Genomic DNA, 27,448 nt, shown 5'->3' on the forward strand with positions numbered 1-27,448 from the left:
TCGGTAGAATACTTTAATAATAATATTATATTTTGTGATTTCAAAGATACAGCGAATTTATACAATACTCGACTTCTTAAAGAGTTTTTACTTGCTCGAGGATTTATATATTTCTTTATTTTTTAAATACCGTCAATTACTCCTCCTAAATGAGAGGTAACCCAACGTTCAACCCACTGCGCTGAACCACCACAAAAGCCAGTGGAAGAATTCCAATTTCAATCCTCAACTAAGGACATTGGGAGCGTTGAATTCTTCTTTCCCATCTGTTTGAATTCTCTGTATTCGATGCAATGTTTAGTTCTTTCCCGGCGAACAATAGCAGTGAAGATTTCTCGGGCTTTGCATCGCTTCAGGTCAGGTCAGGACCGGACCCGGTGCAAAACTCAATAAATCTTAACTGTTATCCTCTGTATTTATCAAATGATTTATTCTTATGTATATCACCTTACCATATTGCTTAAAAATTGTCTTATAGCTTACATTTACTTAAATACCCTTCGGCTCTTTTTTTGTCTTCTAGATCCTCCTGCTATTCTACGCGTGGGCCCAGAGAGAGTGACCACTGCCGCCCTCTACTCCGAGGTTGAATTTGAGTGCGAGGCGGAAGGCAACCCTCCGCCGAGCTTCCGGTGGCTGCAGAAGCTCTCTTCGGGACTGCCGTTCGGAACCATGCAGGTTAGTCCATGATTCCCCAAATTCTTGCATTTCCGAGTACTGATAAAGGCGCTGTAGAAAGAATTGAAATCTTTCCATCGCCACGATTAATTTCGATGCAAAGTATCATTTTTGAGTCACAAGAACGGACACGAGAACGATACAGTGTAACGAAGCTTGTCTTTTTCATAAATTGTTTATAAAAATGGAAGATGGTATTTGTTTCTATAACGCATATGAGAACACATTTATAATGAAACTGTACCATTCTGACCTTTCCATTTATTGAAAAATATATGTTTGAATGCACTTCATTTATTGTGTATCCTGAGGCAATAAGACATCTGGTAAGAATTATAATTATTCATCTTCTCTCCAATTGAATAAAGATACATTTGTAATGCTCTTCCCCCTATGAAATATTAAGATTAAATAAAAAATAGTCAAATACAAAAAGGTTTTTATCAAACAATTCTCAAGTAACACATCTTTATGTAGCGCTATCAGGAACGAATCTTTCCTCCAGATTGAAATTTTTGCATGTATCGTCAAACAGATCTTTTAACAATTCGTTCCATGGTGTCACATTGCTTTAAGATAGCTAATACAATAATATACTTTCCTCATCATAGAGGGTATTTCTCTTTGATGGCCCAGAATTCAGTTCTTGGAGAACGTGACAAATTTTCAATAAAACAATTCTTACTCTCATGGCAAGAAGTATTCACGGCTTTACAAAAAGTGTAGGGTGGGGAGAAAGTACACTTTGCTAATCTCAGCATGGAGAACAAATTGAAACCGCAGCTACCTTTGTAATCTTCTTATCTCTAAGCTCTGCGTGTCCACCAGAGGTTCATTTTTGTATGAAAAGATAAAAAATTACAAATGAGAATGAATGGTGACTGAAAAATGCTTAATATTTTTCCTCTTTAATAGTCAGTGACCATAGCCGTTAACCTAAACAAATTATTGCCAATTTAAAAATGAAAAACATCCCTCTTCATTATCCCTTTCTTTTTCTCTCTTCTTCCGCAGATTTTATGACTGAGCGTAATTGTATTCTTCCAATTTCCTCTTGAGTATAAGTACATTTGACATTGTGTGCCTTTAATATCAAGGCATATCTTTATCAGTGAAGAACCTAGAAGAGAACATTTCGAGGAATAAAAACTAAAAACAGTACTATTATGCATTAGAAAAAGCGCATAGGCAATACCTCGAATTCAAATATTCAACATATTAGCGGTGCAACGCTATTGATCAAGATTTTCGACTGAAAAAACCATATAAGTCGAATATTTCTCTAACAAATAAAACTTTCTATCAAGAATGAAATATTCGAGACTTCTTCGCAAAATATTTGTTTAAAAAAATTAAAAATTTTGTTCATAGATGAAACGCAACCAAAAGAATGTTTCATTCTCCTCCTTAATGAAATGGAGGGCAAAACTTTGGAAAGACATAATAGCGCCAGGGTTTGCAATATTTTTTAATGGATTGGCTACATGTTTTGCGCATTTTTGGAGCATGAAATAAGCTGGTATCGTTGACCGTAAGACGCACGGTTGGCACTGTCCGGGGTCGACATGGAAACTGGTGCAGGGATGGGTAGAAAAAAAAGGTTTAATCGGTGCATGACTCCTTTCGCTTGATTTGCACCCGATGTCAGCGGTAGGGATGATTCCATGGGAGTTGTGGGTGGGCGGGACGCGTGGGTGAACCCTCAACAGCGGATTGCGATGCATGCCCAGCAGAGCACGTCAAGAGATAGGTATCCGGGGACAAAAGGACACTGGCCCACATTTCCGGCATCGATGACGGCACAGAAAGCGGTGACGAAAGGAATTTCCACGTGACGGGGATATGATTCGACTTCCCATTCGGTTCAACCTCGCGATGAAATGACCTCGGACGCTGAAACAAAAAATATGAAACGACGATGCGAGCACCACTCTTCCCGATTCAGCGTCGCCAGTCACTTTTTAAAAGAAACGACACCCGCAACCAGCAGCTATGTGAAACAGGGGTGGCCGACCAAAGTGATCTTGCGGGCACTTCAAAATTACATCATAACTATGCTGGCCTCATATTAATATATTTTAAAATATTAACATATTGACATATATAGGGCCTCCATATTAACATATGTTGTTTGAATACACTTTTCTCGGATTTCCGAGCGGGTAAGAAAATTTAAGAGCGACGACGCACAGTGGGCGGAAATCGGAAAAAGCCGGACAAAATTACAAAATGGCATTTTTTGAGTTATAAAGTCAGTCTCTGTCCAGTCCTCGAGGAGAGAGGACGTCCCTTACCGTAGCTCCCTAAGTGGAAATCGAACCGTTGACAATGGTCAGGGAGGGGAGTAAGGTCACAGTTTTGAAGTGCTCCGAGTGCAAGAAAAAGCTGAGAAATGGCGTGCAATGTGGGAAGTGCGGGAAATGGTTCCATTTTAAGTGTTCCAGATGTGCGATTGAGGACTGCATTAAAGAAAAATGGCAGTGTTTTCGATGTAATTCGGAGTCAGATATGTTGCAACTGAAGGAGAAGGAAAGGATTATTAAGAGTCTGAAGGAGGAGATATCTAGGCTTTCCTCCCAAATGGAAGCGCTGAGTGCGGAAAATGAAGTTTTGGGAATTAAACTTCATCAGAAGGAATGTTGTATTAGTTGCAATTCTAGGAGCATTGGTGTTGAGGTTTCTTCGAATGTGCGCGAGGCAGTGACTTCCGAGCGGAGTCAATGCAGGCAAGCAGTTAGGGCGACACAGAAAGCGGTTGAGGGAGCAGAAACACCCGAAGTTGGGAAGAAGGACGAGAATGGAAGGCCTCCGGAAGAAGTGGCGGAGGAGGGGAAGGAAGCGCTTGCTGGCCCACAGATGGGTGGAGTCCTTCCTGGAAGTGCAGTAAGGAAGGGCACCCCAAGGGTTCGAATTATGGGGGACTCACTACTGAGGCATGCTGCGGAGATACCGAGGCTTAAAGGGTATGTGGTCGATTGTTTCCCTGGTGTGAGAACACAAGGTCTTGAGAGGATCATTGGAAGAATGAAGACCGAAGAGAAGACTAATGGTGACAATGACGAAGTGGTGGTCATTCACGTTGGGACAAATGACGTGAAAAGGGCTAGAACAAGTGACCACGTGGTGGGGTGGGTATGGGATATGTGCACAGCTGCTAGAACGGCTTTCAGTTCGGCAAAAATAATCATAAGTGGGATTCTGAGAAGGCGAGATGTGCCGGACAGAATCATAGATTATATAAACGAAGGTTTTGATTGGGTTTGCAAAATGAAGGGGATGTTCTTTGTGGATCCGAACTGTTGGGTAAAGTCGATCGACCGTGGAAGAGATGGGTTGCATTTAAATAGATCAGGATCGCAGAAGTTTGGAAAACTAATTTGTGATGTTGTGGAAATGTATTTGTCGGGAAACTAAAGAAGGGACTTGGTGGTGATGATCATAATGTTGATCACAGTGGGAAAGTTATTGTGAAGGGTGAATTGGAAGGTACAGGGAAAAAATATTGTAATGAAATGAGTGAGTCCGTTTCAGACGGGAGTGAAGGTCCCTATATGGATACTGGGAAAGGAAATACACTAAGGTGCAGTAGTGCAAGTGATACAGACGTAATAGAGACGTTATCAGGAGGTGTTGAACAAATAGGAGAGTTCTACAGCGATGTAAATACGCTAAGGTGCAGCACATCGGCGAGAAATGTCACTATCCCCAATACTTCACAGCACCAAGATTCCAAACTTCTAACGTGTGAAGGAGGTGGAAAATGTCTTGGAGATGCAGGTAAGGGCTTAGCAATTTTGCAGGTTAATTGTCGAAGCATTCTAAATAAGGTTAGGGAATTTGAAACGTTGGTCGATGCATGTAATCCCGACATTGTGGTCGGTACGGAATCTTGGCTTGGTGATCATATCATGTCAAACGAGATATTTCCAAGAGATTTTACGACATATAGAAGGGACAGGAATAGTCGTGGAGGAGGGATATTTATTTGTGTAAACAAAAAGTTAATTAGCACTCAGGAATGGGTAAGGGATGATTGTGAAATGATGTGCGTAAAACTAAAGAGTGGAAACGAAAAGAAAAATTTTAAAATTATTGCCTTGTACAGAAGTCCCAACGAAGGAATGCATGCAATGGACGTTTTAGCGGAGGTATGCTCGGAAAGTCCATCGGATTATACTCTGATAGCAGGGGATTTAAACCTTCCGGGAATTGAATGGTCAAACGACGTGGCCACGGTCGGGGGAGGGAGGGCGCAGGAAACTGCTAATCGTCTCATAAAAGAAGAGGGCTTTGTGCAGGTTGTAGACAAACCCACCCGAGGGGCGAACACCCTAGACGTCATGCTGATGAGACCAGACAACTTGAATAGGGAAGTAGACATTATTCCGGGAATAAGTGACCACTCAGCTGTATGTCTTCAGCTAAACTGGGAAAAGTGTAGTGGCAAAGGGATAAGAAAAACAGTATGGCAATACAACCGAGCCGATACCAATGCATTTCAGAGTTTTCTGAGAAGTAGATATTTGGGGTGGGTAAGCAAAGGTAAAAACGTTGAGGAAATTTGGGATTCTTTCAAGGAAATACTAGAAGAGGGGTTGCGTACTTTTGTTCCGATAAGAATTCTCAAAGAAAATACCGATCCGGAGTACTACAACAACAAAATTAGGTCATTAAAAAAAAGGGTAAGGTCGAGTCACAAAAAATGCAATTTGAGTAGTGATTCAATGGTAAATTATAGAAAACTATGCAGAGAATTGAACAGGGAAAAGAAAATTGCCAAGGAAGTTTTTTTACAAAATATTATCTCACAAGATAATGGAAACAGGTTTTATAAGTATCTTAGAAGAAGAAAGGACAACAGAGAAAATATACCGGTTTTGAAAAATGGGGACGGAAATTTAATCACTAACGACAAGGAGAAGGCAAATGCTCTGAACAAATGGTACGCAAGTGTTTTCACACATGCAGCAAAGCAAGTAGACACTTTGGGCTTGGAACTCAGCTTCCAAGACTTTCAGAGAGATACAAACGTAGTATGTAACGCAAATGTAAAATGCATTAAAACTTCGAATTCTGAGATCTGTAAAAAAATTAGTAAAATGAGGAAGAATAAATCAGTTGGGCCAGATGGCATATCAATAGATTTACTCAAAATGGGAGGCAGTGAAATTTCAAAATATGTGAAACATTTATTCAATGCTACGATAAATAACAAAGTTCTACCCAAGGATTGGAAAAAAGCATACGTAACACCCATCTTTAAAGGAGGAGATAAGGGATTGGTTGAAAACTACAGACCGGTTAGTTTGACGTCAACAGTGTGCAAATTAATAGAAAAGATAATTGCTGATTATCTTTGGGAACTATGGGAGAGCACCGACTGGTTGTTCAATTTTCAACATGGGTATAGAAAGGGGCACTCCTGCGAAACGCAACTACTGGGTTTTTGCCAAGAAATTGCAGACTCTATGGATGAAGGGATAGAAGTGGATGCAATAATTGTCGACCTGTCAAAAGCATTCGACAAAGTAGAGCACAATCGGCTTTTAGAAAAAATGAGAAAATTACCACCTCAAACAGACAGTAGACTGTATTTTTGGGTCGAAAATTTCCTGAAGGGTCGAACGCAAAAGGTTAAAGTGGGTGAAATGTGCTCCGAAGAAGCACAAGTAACGTCGGGTGTCCCACAAGGTAGCGTCCTTGGACCGCTTTTATTCTTAATTTATATAAATGACCTCCCAAATAGCATTAACTCCCATATTAGGCTTTTCGCAGATGACTGCATCATTTACAGGAGAATAGAAAGGGAAAGCGATCGAGAAGTGCTTCAAAATGACATAAATAAAATGACAGTTTGGGTGTCAAAAAATGGAATGGACATAAACGTAAAAAAGTGTAAATTTATAACTTTTAGTAGGAAACTAAATGGACCTAGGAGAGAATATTTATATTCAGGAACGGTTATTCCAAAAAGTGACCGATGTAAATACTTAGGGGTGTATTTAATGAAAGATTTAGGGTGGGAGGCAAATGTCGAACAATTAACAAAAAAGGCGTTCAAAACGTTACATTGGGTGATGAGGAATCTTAAGGAAAGTGATCGAACTACAAAGGAGAAGGCGTATAAGACATTAATCCGGCCGATTTTAGAGTACGCGTCACTAGTGTGGGACCCGTATGAAAAGGGACAAACAGAATCCATCGAGAAGGTGCAAAGAAAGGCAGCAAGGTACGTCATGGGGAAACACAAAAAGACCGAAAGTGTCGGTAAAATGCTGAAAGAACTGGGATGGGACACACTAGAACGGAGAAGAAAAATAAATAGGCTTTGCGCACTCTTCCGCACACTGAAAGGGGAAAAGGCATGGGGGGAACTTCGGAGGAAGATTGAATACCCCAGCTATATTGGTAGGCATGATCACCAATTCAAGATGAAATGCCGGCCGCAAAGGACTAATGTAAAGAAATTCTCGTACCTTAACAGGACGATTACGGAATGGAATAGACTCCCTGCAGAACTGTTTAAGCCCAACCCTAACAACGTAAGGATTTTCAAAAAGAGGTGTAGAGGATTAATATTGGAAAATTAATATCACTGAATTTTAATACTTTCCAGTTTCATTTTGGTAATGTATTTCTCATTTGCTATATTTTTGTTTTTCTTTTTATTTTGTATAACCTGTTACCACCTGGCAAATAGCCAACTTGTAACTTGTACTCTATAATAATAATAATAATAATAATAATAAACTTGAAACTTCGCAGGTATACTAAAAAATTATTGAAATGTATTGATATGTACTTTATTTGACATAGATCCTACCCGTTACTGAGATACAGAGGCTCAAACGTGAGCAAATTTCCATAAAAACGCCCGTCTTCAATTTTCTCTGAAAATCTTCCAAAGTAAGTGAATGTTGAAGTTATGGGTGGATTCTTGCCGAATAAAAAACCACATAATCTGTTAGCATGGTGTTTTTTCTTTAATTTTCCGTAATCTTAAAGAATACAGCGCATAAATTCTTACCGAGCAGTAACAAAATGGCGGATACTGTTTTTCGACGAAGTTTTACATTTAGGTAGAGTTTCAAATAGGTTTTCGGCAAGGTCGCGCAGAGTAACTTATATGAGAGCACTGCTTAAAGATTTCTTGAGGTTTTTATGCAGTTTTCTTTTAAATAAGTTTGCGTCGCCGGAAATTACATTGATTTTTCGATCGCGCGGCAGGGTTCTTCTCCGCGCGTCGGGAGTTGGATTAGCCGCGCCGCGGTAAGGTTATTGAAGCTGTATGGGTTTTAACGCTCAACATTCACCGGTTTTATGTTTTGCTTCAAGACACCGATTCTCAAATGGTCTATGGTGAAGACAGTGGAGGTTTTTCATGCGATTTACTTGCACGTTTCATCGAAGTTCATTCCGTTATCTTTGGGTACGATCGAAGACCATGCTTCTATTAAAAGCGTTCAAACCTCGACAAAGTGAGTTGTTTTCCTGGGACTCATACAAAAAGACCTACCAGAAAGATACCAGCTGAAACCCTTATACCTTCTTCAATCACCGATCCCTGACCCTCAGGATTCTAATTTCGAAAACGGATCTTTGGATCAAATGTGCTTTAATCTGCGAGAGCCGCGCATAAAAATATACTCGACTAGAAAATTGGAGAAATTCTTCTCAGGTTCCACACTGAGTCGAATAATCCCTGGCCGACGTTTCTAAGCTCGACTCGAGCATCTTCAACAGGGATGATGATAGATCAGCTCATCTTCGTTAAGGGAGATGACTCATGATGCGCCGAGCGTGGAAACGTTGGCCATGGATCACTTGACACGGTGGAAAAACTGAGAAAACTTTCATCAGCTACTCCTCAGAGAAAGCGCACGATTTAATTTCACCACTTTTGTAATTGGAAGCTTTCGAAGGATTAATAAGGAGACTTTAATATATTTTTTCCAGTATTCAATTAAGCTGGATTTGGAGATAGAAAATAATCATTATAAAAATTTTTCGGAAAATTTAAAAAAAACAGGGTAGGTACTAAGGTTTTAAACCAGTGGTGTCATGGCAAAATTAGCAGTGCCGGAACACATTTCATTTAGAAGTGAAACATTTCTCGGTGCGTTTCTATTACAAGTAATTATTTACATTTTATTACAATTTTTGTTACGAACGTATATATTAGAAATTACAAGACAACGAAATTGATAAAACTGTTATTTTACAATTATATATTTTGTTAACCAGTGCTGGAACGGCATTCTGGAGCGTGACGGCACCATGACACCACTGTTTTAAACTAATTTTAACACTTTTCATAATCGAAAAAACTTCATATATTGAAGAAATATTTTGTAAATTCATGATTTTTCAATGTTTTGTTTTCTTTTATGAAGGAAAATTATTGTGTTTTTATATTTCGGGGGGGTCCGGATCCCCCGGACCCCTGGCTACGCCGTTGGGGTGGTGTCTTCCAACCGTAACGGTCGGGGCTCAAGTCTCGGCGATGGTGGATATTTTTCAGATAGCGCCTGATCTTTACTTGAGTGCATTCGAGAGGCTACTTCAAGTACAGTTCTCCGTCCGTCGGATGGGACGTTAAGCAGAGGTCCCTTCATCGCATTTCGTTACGAGGATGCCAATTCCGGGTTTCGCCCCACCCTTCCTCTCCTAATCTTCCCGGATGGCGCAAATGATCCCATCTATCGGTCGACTCAAACACCACACCATAACTCATGAAAAACATTCGTATGGTATGGTACTTGGAGGACCGACAGCTGAGGTCATTTGCGCCATGAGGGAAGGGTAGGTAAGGAAAGGTGGAGAGAAACCCGGCATTAGCCTGCTCTTAACGAAAGGCGCCAAGGGGACCACGGCTTAACGTCCCATCTGACGGACGGAGTGTAGCGCTCGAAATGTTCTCCACACAGCATTCAAGCAGGGATCGGGCAGTCTCTGAAAATTCTCTGCCGCTGCCGGGATTTGAACCAGGGCCCGCCGGGTGGGAAGCCAACACTCTTGCCACCACACCAACCCGATCCCCAAAAACATTCGTTAAAATTTTCTAGATGAAGAGCGCCACAGATTTCGTCCTCACATGCTCGAAATGGAAGAGTAAATACATGTTCAAAGAGGATAGAGAATCAACCATTCCAACTTGGTATGTCCAAATATCCAATGCCACACGATTATTCGTCTTATATTTAAAATTTGCTCAACATATCGGCGAAAGCGTTAAAAACGTTGATATTTTACCGCGAATAGCACAAAAATTAGGAGACCCATCTAAAAACGGAACATATACGGGTCTCCTTACCTATCAGCTTCCATCACTATCGAAAATGATAAAGCAATAGGGTGGTTTCCTTTTTTATATCTTAAATCGAAAGCTTATTACTCCTGGAGTACGAATTTCATGCTTTTAGATTTTTAAATGGCGATATCTATTTTTAGCGATTAAATGAAAAGTGAAAATTTATAAGCGCGCAAAAACGCGACGGCTATGCATGAATGCTGGAAGAAGCCCTTGCGACGTCATTCTGGTTCCGGCTGCCGCTGTGTGAGGCCACCTTGGTGCGAAGCTATGAGCGCCGCTACGATGCAGGCTGCTAGCAGGTAGCGAAGCACCCTGCTAGCAGGTACCTCTTGGTTTAAATAAGGATTATTAATACCCTATCAAACGAAGGACACTTTCCGACCTTAGCCAGTTTTAATAGGTGATAATTAAGAGATGTTTCCCTGAGCTCTGTGCCTCATGCATGCATTGGTAATCTCAGACGATGTAAAACTCCTATCTACTCGTATAAAAAACTAGGTCCCTGTGACGTCACGTGGAGTGGCATCGTATGGGCGCCAATCTGGCCTTTTTCAAATAAGTTTAAAATTGACCATTAAAATTCGTCTAAACTGGAATTTATAAAACCGTATAATTTGTATACTATGAATACACTAATTGTGGGTAACGAATCGCAATCAATGCCTTTCGTTTTCTTTGATGAAGAAAACTACCCTATTGGTGAGCGGGCCCAAATGTGCCGCCCATTTGTTTTACATCATGCATAAATGTCTTAATCTGGCCTTAGTCTCATTTATTTTTTTGTATTGAATTTTAGGGTGCCGACCCAGGTGGTGTCGTGGTGGTCCGTGGCTCCGAATCCCGCCTTCTGCTCAAGAACGTCACCTACGAGCACCAAGGAGAGCTGGTGTGCGTCGCGACGAACGTCATTGGCGGAGAGGAGAGAGCCGTGCAGAGTGAGCCCATCTCCATACAAGTTGTCGGTAAGTGTTTTCATTTCAATACTATCTACGAGTCACTAGCTTAACCGTAGATAGGTTTAGCCTATACACCGCACAGCCCAATCAACACGTCGGAATTGACTTTCCTCAAGATCCCTTTCCTGATATCAAGTGGCCAGTCATTAATCCTTCCATCAATCCGGCATGTACATGGTAAATTTTATTAGATGCAATATCTGTTAAATGGGCCACAACGGTAAAAGCTTCAATAACAGAATGAAAGAACAGAAAAGATGCAGCAAAAATGGTGATGAAACGTCACTCCTCGCGAAACACTTATTAGAGACTTCTCATTCTTGCAAATTCCATACAGAAAATCTCCAAACTGAAAATATAGGTACAAGGCTAGAAATTTTATGGAAATTTGAGTTGTACATACTAGCTTGCATATGCTCATGAATGATCAACTTTTTATAATCGTCTCCCCTCTCCTCAAGATCACTATTCCGAAAAAAATAGTAAAATTCGTACTTCATTCTCCCGCTGACCGACTCCATCCTCCACGGGGTTTTTTCTCGCCCACCCATCCACTCCCTCAGGCTTGTGTTGACCATTTTCCCGCCTGCAATCCCTTCCCCGAACTCCTGCCGATTCTATGCGAGGCTCAAATCACCACTAGCGGCTCTTGTGCCGGTGACGTAATTTTCCAATGTGGCCGACGATAGCAGAATAAACAGTGAAGTTATACGTGGTTGGTCGAGATTGGGAAGTGTTGTGTTTTGCATTTTTAGGGAAGAAAGAGTCGTAAATTTTCTGTAAGAGCCAGTTATCTGTCTTAGTTGGCTCTATCCTTACCTAGTTACCCTAACGGGGATTTGTCTCGTCCAAGTCTTCCTTGTTTAGCTACCTACTTCAACCTCTCCCTCTCTAAAGACTTGCGAGCCTTTCTTTCACTCTGCTCATTCCATTCTTCCCCCTTGCCTACCTCTCGTGTTTCCCCGTGTCGTTCTTCTACAGCTATTACTGGAGTCCTTTTCCTACACTTGGTCTTCCAGTATCTCCTTGGTTTTCCGTTTTCTCGCTGTCCTCCAATTTACTTCTACTTCCTACCCCTTACTCAAACTGGTCAAATCCTCCCACAACTATTCCTTAAATGTATAAATGTAATTTTCTCATGTTCTGTGATGCCTTGTACCAGATGATGGATAGGTGAGCTGAAAGGCGTGGTGCGCATTAAAAGTGGCATCTTCAAAAGTTACCTCATCCGTAACAAACCCGGTAACTATACTATTATTGGTGGTGAATTTGCGTAAATTTATCTCTTCATATAGTGGTGTGTCATTGCTACCATTTAAAATAACGAATTAAGGGTTAATTAAGCTGTGGAAAAATTGGTTAATGTCGCTCTCGTGGGGACGACCGACGGTCACTCCCGCTAATGAGGGTTCAACCTCGACTCCGAGCCTAATCCGACCCTTTTCGGGGACCCGAGCTCGCGAGGGATGGACCCAAAACACCGGGAGGGCCCCCACCCATCTGGGCCACGTGTAGTACATTTTGCATTTTATAATTCTTTTACTGCTATCTACAATTTTTTGGCTTTATCGTCTTCTTGATCACACCAGGAATACGGGCGTTTTTTGATCGTCTTTCTACGATGATTTTTAACAATTTTATCCAATCTGCGATAAAATTCCCCTTCAGACTTGGCAACGCTGCATCCATCAACTTTGGGGTTGGGTAGGTAAGGCCTCTCGCTCCACGCTGAACAATGGCATTCTCAATTCATGCAAAGGAAAAACTTGCCCACTGCTCATGCAGGCATGATGAGAGGGCGTAAGAGAAGAAGTTCTAAATCTATCTGCTTTGCAGTCTATTTCTTTTAGTTTCTTCTCGTGATCACGTCATAGTCCGTTGGTATACGTAACATCTACATAATACCCTGCGAGCCATTTCTAGGGTGTTTGGCAGAGGGTGATAAATAACCAGCATGCATTTGGACTCCAACATGCAACAAATTATACTACTATATGCTGTTAGAAATAAAAATAAAACTAAGAAACATGCATTAAGTTTTACATAGGTTAGTTGGCTACACCACAAGTCATGCAATCTATTTATGAGTTCTATCGCTGCTGTTATAATTTCTTATCGATCATGGAAAAAAATGACATTCTGAATCTTTCTGTTCTACAATCTCTCTCTCTTATTTTATTAGCTTAGATTGCTTGAACAATGGGGAACATGCATGTAATTTGTTCATCATGCTAGTTAGTCTCATTGAATAGAAAATTGTCTCACGAGTCCAAATATATGAGCCAAAACTCTCCTAGTACTCCACAAGCGTCAATAAATGCCAATTAAAAATGCTCGAATATCGCTTGAAGTCACGTGACCTGAAACGCCTCCGGACGTCATCGCATGGTACACCATTCACTTCGCTAAGAGAGTAGAGTGGTAGAGCCTTGAATGCAAGATATCGAAGTAAAAATCTTAGTCGAACTTTGTAGTAGTTCCTTAACGGACAAATTGACTGAAGAGGGATTTAAGAAAGCAAAATACCTCAGTTTACTTTTGGTCGACTTCCTTATGGCGGCTGATTTTCTGAAAAACAGTCATTGCTTCGTCACTAGCACAATGCGGGAGTAAAATAAAGCAGGTAAATAATTATGCGATTAATGAAGATAATTATGCGAACGTTTTCAAATATTTATTTATTGTCCATTAGATTTATTATATCCATTGCTGGCTGAAAATCTATCTTATGCATTTACTTAGTTACCTACCATGCTGAACATAATATTTTCACTAATCGGCCGAAGTTCAGATCCATATGATCGTGAAAAGGTAAAAAAAGTATTTGATAAACACAGAAATAAGTTTCATGTACTATTTACGCTGTACTTACTCAAGGTCCGGTTTTTGAACAGAAACCCACTGCAGAAACTAGATGAAATTTTAGATTTTACGTTGACATGCAGCGAACTTTATGGGCATCACAGCAGCAAATACTTAGTTTACCTTACCAAAAGCCACATGTTTCTCGCATACTCCTTATTTTTCCTCGCGGTTTAATCGTAATCAGTATTTATTCTTATGAATAGTCCCCTTCCTTTGTATATAATCCTGCAATCGGTGGACTATTAGGTACATTTCTGGGGTTATTTACAAAGTCAAATGAGTAATACATCTTAAATTTGATGGGCATCCGAGATATACTGGCGATTTGATGAAACCCTACGGTAACCCTGTTTCAAGAGTGTACTTACGTTGAGAAATATCCCGTTGACAATGTAAATAAAGTACTTAACTACATTCCGTAGGTCATCAACCTCTTTCTTCTCTTATTTTTGTCCTTTGGGGCACAAGCAAAAACCTTTCGACGTGAAAATAGAGGTACTTGAGTGTCGGGGCACTAAATACGATATGTATGGTTTTCACACGTTTGCCTATAGAATATCCATGCTGCAATACACTTATTCCACTAACCAAATGATGTGGGTGTCTAACGTAGAACACAATCTGCAACCAACTTATTTCCATTTAATCTTTCCAAATCTACCCAAATAATCCCCTTTATTTGTTTCAACACCTTAGCAACTCAAAATATTCACAGTCTGCATTTTGTCGTTAAAACAGCAATTATTTTCGCCAAATTTGCATTTGAGTCCTCGTATATCGATTTTCTATCCACTTCCTCAGTCTGTCATCAGTGGATACCGTGCCGTGACGTCACACTCCAATGACGTCGTGTTTTCAAGAAGCCGATGAAGATCAATTTTTAAAGGCTCATAACTCAGCCAAAAAGCATTATTCATACGCGAAATTTTCGGCGAGAACATTTGAGGTAGAGATCTTCTTATTCCAGTACTTTAAAAAATTGTGCATTTTCCCCATTGAGAATGGATGTCTTTAAGAGCGACATAGAGAACATAATATTGGAGCCACACTATCTTTCCAGGTCCGATAGAAGCGATAAATTAAGAGAGATATTTCGCCGAACGGATAGATATGGGAATTCGTTTTTCCCCCCAGCCATTAAGGACTTTAATAAACGCTAGTCCACATTTCGTTAGAGCACTTCATTTTTTTAAAGCTGTAAACGGCTGGTGTCCTAACACCCCCTGCCACACGCCTTTTAGGCGGCTTGCGAGGTATTGTGTAGATGTAGAACTCTTGTGTTTCATTCTATGAAGTGCACCTGCATGAGCACTCATCCCCTGACACACTCTTATGGGAACCTGCAGGACATTATGTAGATGTAGTAAGCCCAAAAACTAGGCAGTGTTGCTGGAAAAGAGAATAAATACCATCAGAATTGGCAAAGGATGCGCAATTTCATTGAAATAATCGCTGCTCCTGTAAGTGCATAATTCAAAATCTTTCACTGTTTATCGGAAAGATAGAATTAATCGAGTTGGGGGCGGAGTTTTTATAGCTGTAAAGAATTCAATCGTCAGCCAAGCGATAACCGTAACTGAGACCAGCGTTGAATCTGTGTGGTGTTTAATTAAATGTCCAAAATTCAAAACAATTTTATTATGTTCGTATTACAGACCACCTAATACAGATATAACGTCAATGTTGGATTTTCAAAATCAAATAAACAGCGTAGCATCCAAGTCTCCTGAAAGAAACTTGATTGTAGGTGGAGATTTCAACGTACCTTCTATAGATTGGGAGACTTATAGCTTCATTCCTGGTGGGAGGGATAAAGTGATCTGCGAGGCTTTATTACACACTTTTACATCTAATTCATTGTTTCAAATAGCATCCGCACCAAACAGAGGAGAAAGTATTCTTGATTTATTAGCGACAAATATATCACATCAGGTAATAAACGTTGGCAATGTCGAAGGAATAAGTGACCATAGGGTAGTAACTGCAAAGTTTTCTCTAAATACCGCTATAAACTTTAAATAAGAGCGTAAAGTTCTCATTTTTAAAAGAGCTGATTTTGATGGGTTTAAGAGTCATCTGAAAAATGCTTTCCCCGAGTTTCATGAATCAGTATAAAAGTTAAATGCAGAGCATACTTGGAAAGCTTTTCTTTTGCTCGTAACTTCGGGAATAAATAGCTAATAGAACAGTAAAAGAAGGCAGCGAACCGAGATGGTATGACGCGGAAGAGAAAAAATCATTGAGGCGACAGAGAGCGTATCATGCTAAAATGAAAAAAGTCAGCAAGGATTTATCCGCTAATGAATGCGAGCTAATAATTAAAAAATATAGGATGGCTAAAGCCGCCACGATGGAAGCGTTCAGGAATGAATTCATGAATTTTAAAAGAAAAACACTAGTAGAGCAGTTACAGGATAACCCAAAAGCATTTTGATCATATTTTAGGGAAGTTCAAGGTAAACGGTCTACCGTATGTTCGCTGAGAAACGACAATGGAGATGTGTTGACAAGCAGTTACGATAAAACCAATTTATTAAATTCCTACTTCAAGAGCGCGTTCACCGAGCCTTTCGAAAACTCACCCGAGACCGATAACAATCCCTGTATACATAAGATGCCAGCTATTGACATTAGTACGCTCGGAATAGAAAATATATTGAAATCGCTTAGTCCAAATAAATCACCTGGTCCAGACGAAATCCCTTCTCGCGTATATAAAGAACTAGCCTCAGAAATTGCCCCCTACTTGAAGTTAATATTCAGTAAATCCATCAAGTAACAGGAAGTACCTAAGGACTGGAAAATCGCTAATGTAACGCCAATATTTAAAATTGGAGACAAGGAACAGCCATCTAATTACAGGCCGATATCTTTAACGTCCATCTCTTGCAAAGTCCTTGAACACATCGTAGTCAGCTCAGTAATGAAACATCTAGACGCGCAAAACTTATTAATGGGAAATCAACATGGATTCAGGAAAAGCAGATCGTGCGAAACTCAGTTAGCGCTTTTCGCCCACGATATTTTAGTCTCCTGGGAAGACAACGTTCCAGTAGACACGATTTTTCTTGATTTCAAAAAGGCATTTGATAAAGTACCCTAAGGAAAGTTAGTAATAAAACTGAAATCTTATGGCCTAGACGAAGATGTCATTTCCTGGATTAGAGAATTTTTGAGCGACCGCGTCCAAAGAGTAGTATTAGACGGTGCAGTCTCCAATGAGGTTAGAGTCACTTCTGGCGTTCTCAGGGTAGTGTCATTGGCCCACTCCTATTCTTTCTTTATATTAACGACATTGGCGAAGTAGTACACAGTAAGTTACGATTATTTGCAGCCGACGCTGTAGTTTACAGAGAAATCCGTTCCAGCAAAGATATAGATGAACTAACGAATGACCTTGCTGCTATCCAAGCTTGGTGCGATGCTTGGCAGTTTGAATTAAATTTGGAAAAATGCGTCGTAATGAATTTCTGGAGGAAGAATAACTCCCTAAAACGTGTCTATATCATTCGGGGCACCCAATTAAAGGCAGTTGAATCCGTGAAATATATCTAGGGGTTAGACTCAATAATGATCTATCGTGGAATAAACATATTCGAGAAATAACCGGTCAAGCTAATCGTAAAATGGGTTTTGTTAAAAGAATATTGGGGAAGAGAAATTAGCTACTTTTCCCTCGTTAGACCACATTTGGAATACGCTGCCAGTGTTTGGGACCCTCGTGAAAAAGGCTTAATAACAGAGTTAGAATGCGTGCAAAGGAGAGCTGCCAGGTATGTGAAAGGTCGTTACGATAGTCTTGTTAGTGTAACTGACCTCTTAGATAAACTCGGATGGGAATCTCTGTCGGACCGTAGATTGAAAAATAGACTAAACCTTTTAGATAAATTCAAGAGCAGTGTCTTTTCTGACGAAGTTAACCATATCTTAAGGCCGTTTTACACGGTACACGGAATTGCGCAATCTGCGTCGTGTAAAGCGGTGAATTGCTAGAACATATGCGAGAATGCGTGGACGCGAGACGGCAAAATAGCCCATGTTCTAATTTTGTTCATGCATTCGCGCAATTCCACGCCATTTTAGAAATTAATGCAGCTCTAACCTGCGCAATTCCGTGTACCGTGTAAAACGGCCTTTACGGACGTCAACATACTACGGAAGATCAGATCATGTAAATAAAATAAGAGAGACAGAATATAGAACAGACAGATTCCGAATGTCATTTTTTCCACGATCAATAAGAGATTATAACGGCAGCAAAAGAACTCGTAAATAGATTGCATGACTTGTAGTGTAGCCTACTAACCTATGTAAAACTTAATGCATGTAATATTGCATAAGGAACTTAATGCATGTTTCTTAATTCAATTATTATTTCTAACAGCATATAGTTGTATAGTTTGTTATTATACGAGACGTTTTTTGGACGGTGTGGTGTGCATGTGGGAGTCCAAATGCATGCTGCATGCTGGTGATTGATCACCCCCTGCCAAACACCCTAGAGGTGGCTCGCAGGGTATAATGTAAATGTAGATGAAGATTGGAAAAAAATACGGAATTCCACAAAGTTATGGCCAATCCAGCGCTGATGATGAATCAATGTTTTCTAATTCCTTTTCCCATTAATTTGTGTCCTTTACTATTCCTGGTTTTTCTCTCATTGGAGTAATATTACCACTCCTTAGAAAGTGTTATTCTGTTCATTTTTTCGTCGTATGATGGTGAGGGTTCTATGGAATGCTTTTGTTTTTCATTCAAGGAAGTGCAATTCCTCCGTGCTTCATCGCTGCCAATAGCTGCAAAATCTCAAGGCTTAACAGGGTTACTCATTCTTTACGGGAGCGTAGATCAAAGTATACTATGCATAATTTTATTAGTAAATTTGGAGGAAATGTTTCCTCAGACGACGTGTAACAAGTCATCCGTTCCAGCAGAGATATAGATTAACTAACGAATGACCTTGCTGCTATCCAAGCGTGGTGCGATACTTGGCAGTTAGAATTAAATTTGAAAAAAATGCGTCGTAATGAATTACTGGAAGAAGAATAACTTCCTACAACGTAGCTATATAATTCGCGGTACCCAAGTAGAGACTGTTGAATCCATGAAATATCTAGGAGTTAGACTCAATAATGATCTATCGTGGAATAAACATATTCGAGAAATAACCGGTCAAGCTTATTGTACGATGGGTTTGGTTAAAAGAATATTAGGAAAGTGCGACGACAAAGTGAGAGAAATTAGCTACTTTTCCCTCGTTAGACCACATTTGGAATACGCTGCCATGAGCAGTGGGCAAGTTTTTCCTTTGCATGAATTGAGAATGCCATTGCTCAGCGTGGAGCGAGAGGCCTTTCCTACCCCACCCCAAAGTTGATGGATGCAGCGTTGCCAAGTCTGAAGGGGAATTTTATCGCAGATTGGATAAAATTGTTAAAAATCATCGTAGAAAGACGATCAAAAAACGCCCGTATTCCTGGCGTGATCAAGAAGACGATAAAGCCAATAAATTGTAGATAGCAGTAAAAGAATTATAAAATGCAAAATGTACTACACGTGGCCCAGATGGGTGGGGGCCCTCCCGGTGTTTTGGGTCCATCCCTCGCGAGCTCGGGTCCCCGAAAAGGGTCGGATTAGGCTCGGAGTCGAGGTTGAACCCTCATTAGCGGGAGTGACCGTCGGTCGTCCCCACGAGAGCGACATTAACCGAAAAATTATCTGCAGTGAATGTTCGGACCACTTCTATTGAATTTTTTTATTCCAAGTTTTTTTAATGCGTCTGCGGAGAATTACATTTTATTCATCCATCGTCGTTTAAGAGGATTACTATAATATTCTGCCTGTGTAATTCTCTTCAAGTGCCTGGTTGCGTGTAATCAATAAATTGTGGAGCACAATGAGCACTGAATAGTTGAGCAACATACTTATGGCATTGCTATACATTCTTTTCCTCTCACTCTTTAAATAATGTTTTAATATACTTGATATAAATTTCCCGTAGCAGAGGAAATAGAGATCTCATTCATTACAAGTTAGCATAAAGAATTTGGTAGATGTATGTAAATCATTTAGGTTTTAGGGCAAAATTTAACGTGTTCGATGCCATTAAATAAGAATTTCTGAAAGATAAATTGTCTCTTGCGATTCATGATTCATCTTAAATAACTTATATTCTATGTGATTTTTATCACGACCGGATTGAATTTTCGTTAAGTGTACCAAATGAAACATGATGATGAAATGATGTGCCACACTTATCTATGGACATATTTGATGTCACAGTCCAAAATGTGTCAACAAATCACCGCATTCTCCCCTTTTATTTATTTGTTCGTGAGGATAATTAACGTACCAAATGATAAATGAATAAATATTTGTGCGTCATTTTATTGTTATTTATTTCCTCGCCATTATTCATGAATGAATCAACGTATATATTGTCTGCTTATATGTCGTTTTGGAACGCATTTTTTTGCCGTATTTTCATTAGAACAGTTTTACGCGCACAGTTTTGGTTTCATTCGAGTGTTATACGGATCTGGCTATTCAGACATTTACATACTTTTATTCTGGGAGTTGCGATATCCTTAATCTTTTTCATAACGTGTCCCATTAGAGCCGTATATGCATTTTGTATTTTAACTCGGGCAGTTATCAGAAAAAGCTTATTAAACCCACGTTGCGTCGTTGAATATATCACATATGGAATTGGATTGAGTCCCATTTCACATGTACAACCTCGCGTTTTGAATGGCTGGTCATTTCGGATACTAAAGTATTACTTTGTGAAACGATGCATTATTTAGTCCACTTGGACTCCCAAACCTGTGATAATGACCTCATGCAGTGTAGCCGGGATCCACGAGCACATCTGAAGAGTGCATTTAAAAAAAGCAAACGATAGTTCAATAAACTGCCCATCAGAAACTCCATCAAAAACTGTATTAAACACATCGCATGCGATAGAAGATAAACATGCACAATGGCGTTAAAAATTGCATTTATAAGTGTAAAAATGAAAACAAGTGTTTTCGTACCTCTGATGTATTTTCCTAATTCCTTTTGTGTCATGTACCCAACTGTTGGATGCGCGCTCTAGTCCGGTTACCCGTAAACTCGGGAGCTTTTCAATCGACCGTGGGAGCATTTGATGCCATCAATTTGCATAAAATAGACGAAAAATCGAACACCGAATCAAAAAATAGGCATCTCATTTCGAGCTCCAAATGTGCTCATCATAATTACCTATAAAAAGGGCCTAAGAGTAAAAATTATATTCTTTCAGATTAGCTGAAATTTTAGGCACAATTTGATGCGCTTTATTATTTAATTAATTTATTATTTAAATGAATATTACTGACTGATATGAATTTTTTTATTTTATTATTTTCATTGCATTTTTCGTTTTCTAAATCTAAAATCAATAGTAAATTAACAATATAAATCAAAAAATAAAATTAATAATTCCACTTCATCCTCGTAAAAATTCGTAACTGATTTAAAAAATTAAATTATTACCCTTTTTTCAGTAAAATTTCAAAAGTCATTAATGCACGACCGGTTTCGTCCAATGGAGGAAATCGTCATCAGATAAACCAAGTTTCATTTCAAATTAAATACATTTAATGGGTGAGCATCCTGCTCTGGGTATCAGTAGGTCACAGTTTCACACCACAAAGCTTGCTTACTTCGTTCTCGTTCTTGTTTCTAGGTGTCTTGATTAAAAATTGTACTTCCTCTATCATTCTGGTGGCCTCTCTTTGAATTACATTTGATATTTTTTAATTTTCCACAATTTTTTCCGACTAATCTGTGTCTCATTCAGTCTTGAATTCCCCATTGATAAGCTGCTTTTATGTTCTCCTGAATTTATCTTTTAACCTACTCCTAGAAAATTTTAATTTCATCTATAATATTTTTATCTTTATTCTATCTTCACTCCATAGATACCTATGCTTACCCTTCATATCTAAAATTTCTGTGCGCGTTTATAATTACATAGTATTATCTTCCCGTCCATCATTTTATGGAATGACACAGGTCCACTATGTAGGAAATCAGGATGACATGGTTTTTTGTACATTTTGGGAATTCTAAGACTGCTGCCGCAATTTTTTCTATGAATATTCTAATCTATGGAGTAGCATATTTTTTCATGGGGAAAAATTGAATTGGTGGCTTTTGTAGCTTTGAATGTGTACGGAGAAAAAAACTTGCTGAATTATTTTGTGTAATTTTCGAATTTAATAATTCAGTCCTCAGGATTTCAGTATCAAAATATCGTTTTCTTTTCATTTGATGATAGGGTTAGTCATTCAAGGAAATCTCAATTCAGTGATCGTCTTGCGTAATCTTCCTTGTTTTGCCAGTTGTCCGCCACAGGCAGGATGAGCAAAGTTCTCCAACCCCTCGTCTTTTGCAAGTTAGAGAATGACATCCCATTTGGGGAAAGCGTTGCATGGCGTAATATCGTATTATAAAATTATTTCGCCGCACTTAGAACTGGGTAATTAGGCCTGGAGTAGGGGAAGGGTCTAGGCATTAGTAGAGTACCTTTATGTCTCCGGGTCCAAATGAGGTTCCATACACTTTCATTAAGGTCTCCCCCACCCCTCCCTCTCTCTCGACATAGTTTTGGTAATTGCTTATTTCTCTTGTTTTCCTTCCCAGGTGGTCCGCAAGTTCTGAGGCGGTCGTCTCAGATGAGGGGCCAGAACTCGTTAGGTAGTTACAACTCGTGGCTCCTGGCCGGTGGCGCCGCCCACGACGGACGCGGCGACGAGGAGGAACTGGTGGCGGTCCCTACCGGCTCAACGGCCGAGATGCGGCTGGTGGTGTGCGCTGACCCGCACCCGAGGGCGGTGGCCTGGGAGTGGGGCTCGGTGCGGCTGGAGGCGGGAGACCAGCCCATGGGCCGTTTCCACGCGCACTCCCTCGTGCCGGTGAGCCGAAATAATCATGTTTTCCGCCGCTCTTTTGTTTTCGTACTTCATATTTTTTTCCATAATTCGGCCGCAGTCAAATGTGATGCAGTTTTGCTTCGTGTGATGGGAATCAACTGGTTTGCGCTTGGTATAGCGATGACGAATGTTTGGAGCTTTGTGACAGTGTTCAATAAAAAAAGTTTTGAGAGCTTCAAAAAGCTCATTTTACCCGCTTGGATTTCGCGTACTAATTAATGGGGAGTATATCCGGAAGCTTAAAACAGAAAAAAAATGTCTAGACCGTTGACATGTGTAGCCTCATCTTCGTGAATATTTGTCATGAAAGCTGAGGCAGTAATGATTCCGTGGATTCGACTGGACTGAAGTGCTAAGTTTCGAAGAATATGTTATTTCTTCCTGTATAATTTCTTCCTCTAATTTATGTCGCTGTCAGCTGATTTAGCTTATCGCCAGTGGTTCCAACGTATTGCGAAGGAACAATGCCAGCTTACTTGAGGCTGCCATACGCAGGTGGTATTCACTTTTACCTGCATCCTTACGGGCGTTTGCATTTGGATTAAGTGAAAAAAGTCTCTTCATACATCCCACACTTCATTTTTCCAACCGTTAATAGGAAATACGTCTTCATGTAGCTGCGTAAAAGTAATCCCTTCCGACAAAAAATTAGTTTGAAACGTGTACTGTAAAGTTTCATTTCCTTGGGCTTTACTTATTTCAGAATAGCGTGGAGCTAACACTTAGCATTTTAAACCTTTATGTAAAAGGAATTCATCCCTGTTCCCGCTGTAGTTGTATTCCATCAAATAGTTTATCATGCGGCGAACACCGAGGAGATATGTACCAGACAGCTCGTTGGCTTCTGCACATGGGGCCAAGATTGAATTATAAAAATCCGAAATCACCTGATGTATATGATGTGGTGCTTTCACACGAAAAATTTATTCACACATTTACACGACCATGGTTTCAACATAAGGCGTCATCATTACCGGATGATGACGTATCACGTTGAAACTATGGTCGTGTAAACGTGTGAATAAATATTTCATGTGAAAGTTCATATTTTATTCTTTTTCATTCTTCTTTTTATAAATGGTTGGCGATTGTTAACGATTAGCGTTATCCTCCTGAGCAACCATAAAAAAGAGACTGCGTAAAATCTTCTTCGACACATGAACTTTATTTTCGTTTTAGACTACCCATGAATTACCCTCACGAATCACACTATCCCACAAACCGAAATAAGCCGCATTATCCACTCAAGAGGTGGAATAATCCACCTAAATCCCGCTGAGAGACAGATGCCACGCGACTCCGCTCCTCGTGGCCGGGCTACATCCCACCCTCTTGTGGTGAAAAGAAAAACCAAACAAATGAATGGCGGGAGCGCAAACCTAAAATGGGATTCCGAGAAACATAATATACATTTATCGAAGGTGGGACTCGAACCCACTACTTTCGTTTTGGGCAGGCGAAGGTTTTACTCTGTTGACATTGAGGCTGACATTTCGATTGTATATTTAAATCCGTTGATATGAAATCTCACGAAGTTGGAGAAATATCAGGATTATAATAGACCTAAGTTATTTTAAGTATTTCATTTTATTCTTCTATTTCCCGTAATAATACGGAAGCTGGGCTTTTAATTGCTTCATCCCATGGTTACCGCGCGCGCTCTTGTGAATATAAGCTGTGAGTCAACGAACTTGATGCTTTTTTGGTTACTGTTCTACCTAAGGTTGCCAAACCCTATCTACGAGCCACCACGACAAAATAATTGTAACTGCAATCTTTAAGATTCACGCAGATTTATCGAGGACAGATAATTATGCTACAAATAAATTGCAGCTCCTATCGGTGTATCTGCCCAAGCTGAATTGAGATCCCAAAAATCCATTTGTAATACGGACAACGTTTTTCATTTGTTGTTCCGCGTAAATCCCTCGTCTTTTGTCTCGCGCATCCCTTCCGTCTTTTATTTCCAGCATTACGTGACCACGTATTAGGATCGCTCGCGAGCACGGACTATGGTTGATCGTGCAGGGACGAGAGGACGAGGTGGACATGACCACGGAGCTCTATTTCACCGATCTATTCTCTGTTACCTTTATAACCCTCTCTGCACGTTGCCGAAAAAATTCATCTTCCCGATGTGGGCCATCTGGCAATAGGAGAGTGCATTCCATTCACGATCCGACTCCATTTGTCGCGCGCATTTTTTTTGTGATTTTTCCCCACGCTCGACTCTTCCGTGTCCCTATTCTATGCTCACGAATATTACAAAAGAGGATCCTCAAGTAGTTCTCTAAATGTGTTGTCGCCCACCGCGCATTTTCATGAGTTTACAAAAGTCGCCACTCGCGTCGCTGACGGACAAAGTGATCCGGGTTTTCCGGGGGAATAAGATATAATTAGGAGTTTTAACCAAAAATGTACTTTCATGATGCTTTGATGTATGAAAATCGCAACTCTTTAATGTTATTCATCGCATTTTCCAAGACCAAACTGATAAATACTGGAAAAACCTTGGATCGTTTTGCACTCATCACCGCGCCGCGGACATTTTTGAAAAGCGATTTAAATACAACCGAAGTAGCGACAGAAATTAAAATTCTAATGGATGAAATCAGGCCTCTTATATGCATTCCCCTTGGGTGAACACAAGAGAAAAAATATCCGATCAAACAATATCCTAGATGTATCAAAGTGATTGTTGTTCTCTTGGCCATATACAGGGTGTTTCGCGAGAAATCTGCAATAAGTACTTCAGGAGATGGTGTGCAAGAATTAGTTCGTAATGTTAATTGAAATTAATTGATGCCTTATTAATTTATATTTCCTCATTTTCCAATTTACTTTGAGCTTTAAATACTTTTTGTAAAGATATATTTATTGCTAAAGTGATAAATATAATAAAAAATAAAATATTAGTCCTGAAATAGGTATAAAAATTTTGCGAATTGTTCGAAGTTAGAAATTAAGGGTTTAATCAGTCAAAACGGAATTGGGCCTCCTCTATGCAGTACCTTTGTCTATATTGCTCGTACGGGAGTAGGTTAGCGTAGGATAGGGAGGAATGGGAGAAAATAGTCGACCGTGTAACCAGTGGTGGATCTATAGAGGGGCTAATGGGGCTATAGCCTCCCTTGAACATCCAATTGACACTAGGTATAATGGTACTTTTGTTCGGACCCGCAATACTTCTGGGAGCTTACCCCATACTTAGCCCCCTTGTTCCTATCCTGGATCCGCTACTGCTAGTACCTATGTGTGACTGTGAACTGCCGGAGATAGGGGAGTGTTTGAAGCGTCGGGAACGTGATACGGGGAACGTGACGGCGGGTCACCCACTGAACGCGAATCACGAGGATCTGAGAACTCCGCACGTTTGGGTGAGCGAGGATGCCGTGTCACGGAGATATCGAGGCGGGCGGCGTTTGGGTTTTAGGAGGTTGACGTAATCCATCGCTGGCAGCACGAGAGAAGACTTCTGCTCTTCATCCCTGGATGGAAGGAGGTGCATGGAGGCTGCTTATCTATCCTCAAATTTCATTTTGACATCGATGTGCCCGCGACCTTTTCGAATTAGTCGAACCGCGTCTGAGGCGTATACTGTTTGTCCTTTGAACGTGAGCAGCGGAACAAAATCCACCGGTTACAGTCTTTGATAAGATAAGAACTCCAATAGGGTAGTTTCCTTCATCAAAGAAAACGAAAGGCATTGATTGCGATTCGTTACCCACCATTAGTGTATTCATAATATACAAATTATTTGGTTTTAGAAATACCGGTTTAGACGAATGGCAAGGGTCAATTTTATCCTCTATTGAAAAAGGCCAGATTGGCGCCTATGCGATGCCACTCCACGTGACGTCACAGGGACCTAGTTTCTATACGAGTAGATAGGAGTTTTACATCGTCTGAGGTTACCAATGCATGCATGAGGCACAGAGCTCAGGGAAACATGTCTTAATAATCACCTCTTAAAACTGGCTAAGGTCGGAAAGTTTTCCTCGTTTGATAAGGTATTAATAATCCTTATTTAAGCCAAGCGCTACCAGCTAGCATGGTACTCTGCTACGTGCTAGCATCCTGCGTGGTATCAGCGCTCAGAGCCTCGCCCCAAGGTCACCTCACTTGCGGCAGCGGGAACCAAAACGTTCATACTTAGCCGTCGCGTTTTCGCGCCCTTGAAAATTTTCACTTTTCATTTAATCGCGAAAAATAGGTATCGTCATTTAAAAATCTAAAAGCGTGAAATACGTACTCCAGGAGTAATAATAATTTTTCGATTTAGGCATTAAAAAAGTAATAGGAAACCACTCTATTGTGACATGGTTCAAACATTCAAAAATTATTCTATGCGCGGCTAAAGTTTCGGTACAAGTTTGGTAGAGGATTACTACAGATTAAACGGTATAAAATCACTATAAAAATTGTTATTTTTCTCGATTCCTTGATATTTGTCCCATTTCACTCTCTATTTGATATCGAGTTAGGTTGATATTGATTTATTCGTAACTTAAAAAAGTCAGGTCATTGAGAAAGCCCCATGTTGAATTTGAATCTTCAAAAACTTTTACTTTGATATTTGACCATAAACACTTGCGTCTTAGCCTATGGGTACAACTTCTTTAAGAAGGCACCCAAATTTATACAGGCACCGCCAATGCATCTTATTTGAGGGAAGT

The 27,448-nt window shown here is 40.1% G+C and overlaps 1 protein-coding gene across 1 annotated transcript in view; it reads left to right on the forward strand.

The window, feature by feature from the left end:
- LOC124167136 (hemicentin-1) overlaps nt 1-27,448 on the forward strand; it is a 693,290-nt gene that overhangs the window by 542,468 nt on the left and 123,374 nt on the right. The window contains exons 8-10 of the mRNA XM_046544934.1: nt 524-678; nt 10,788-10,953; nt 22,483-22,754. Coding sequence (XP_046400890.1) covers nt 524-678; nt 10,788-10,953; nt 22,483-22,754 — 593 coding nt within the window. The remainder of the gene's footprint in view (nt 1-523; nt 679-10,787; nt 10,954-22,482; nt 22,755-27,448) is intronic.

Source organism: Ischnura elegans, chromosome 10 (assembly GCF_921293095.1).
Source record: "Ischnura elegans chromosome 10, ioIscEleg1.1, whole genome shotgun sequence".
Taxonomy (NCBI): Eukaryota; Metazoa; Arthropoda; class Insecta; order Odonata; family Coenagrionidae; genus Ischnura; species Ischnura elegans.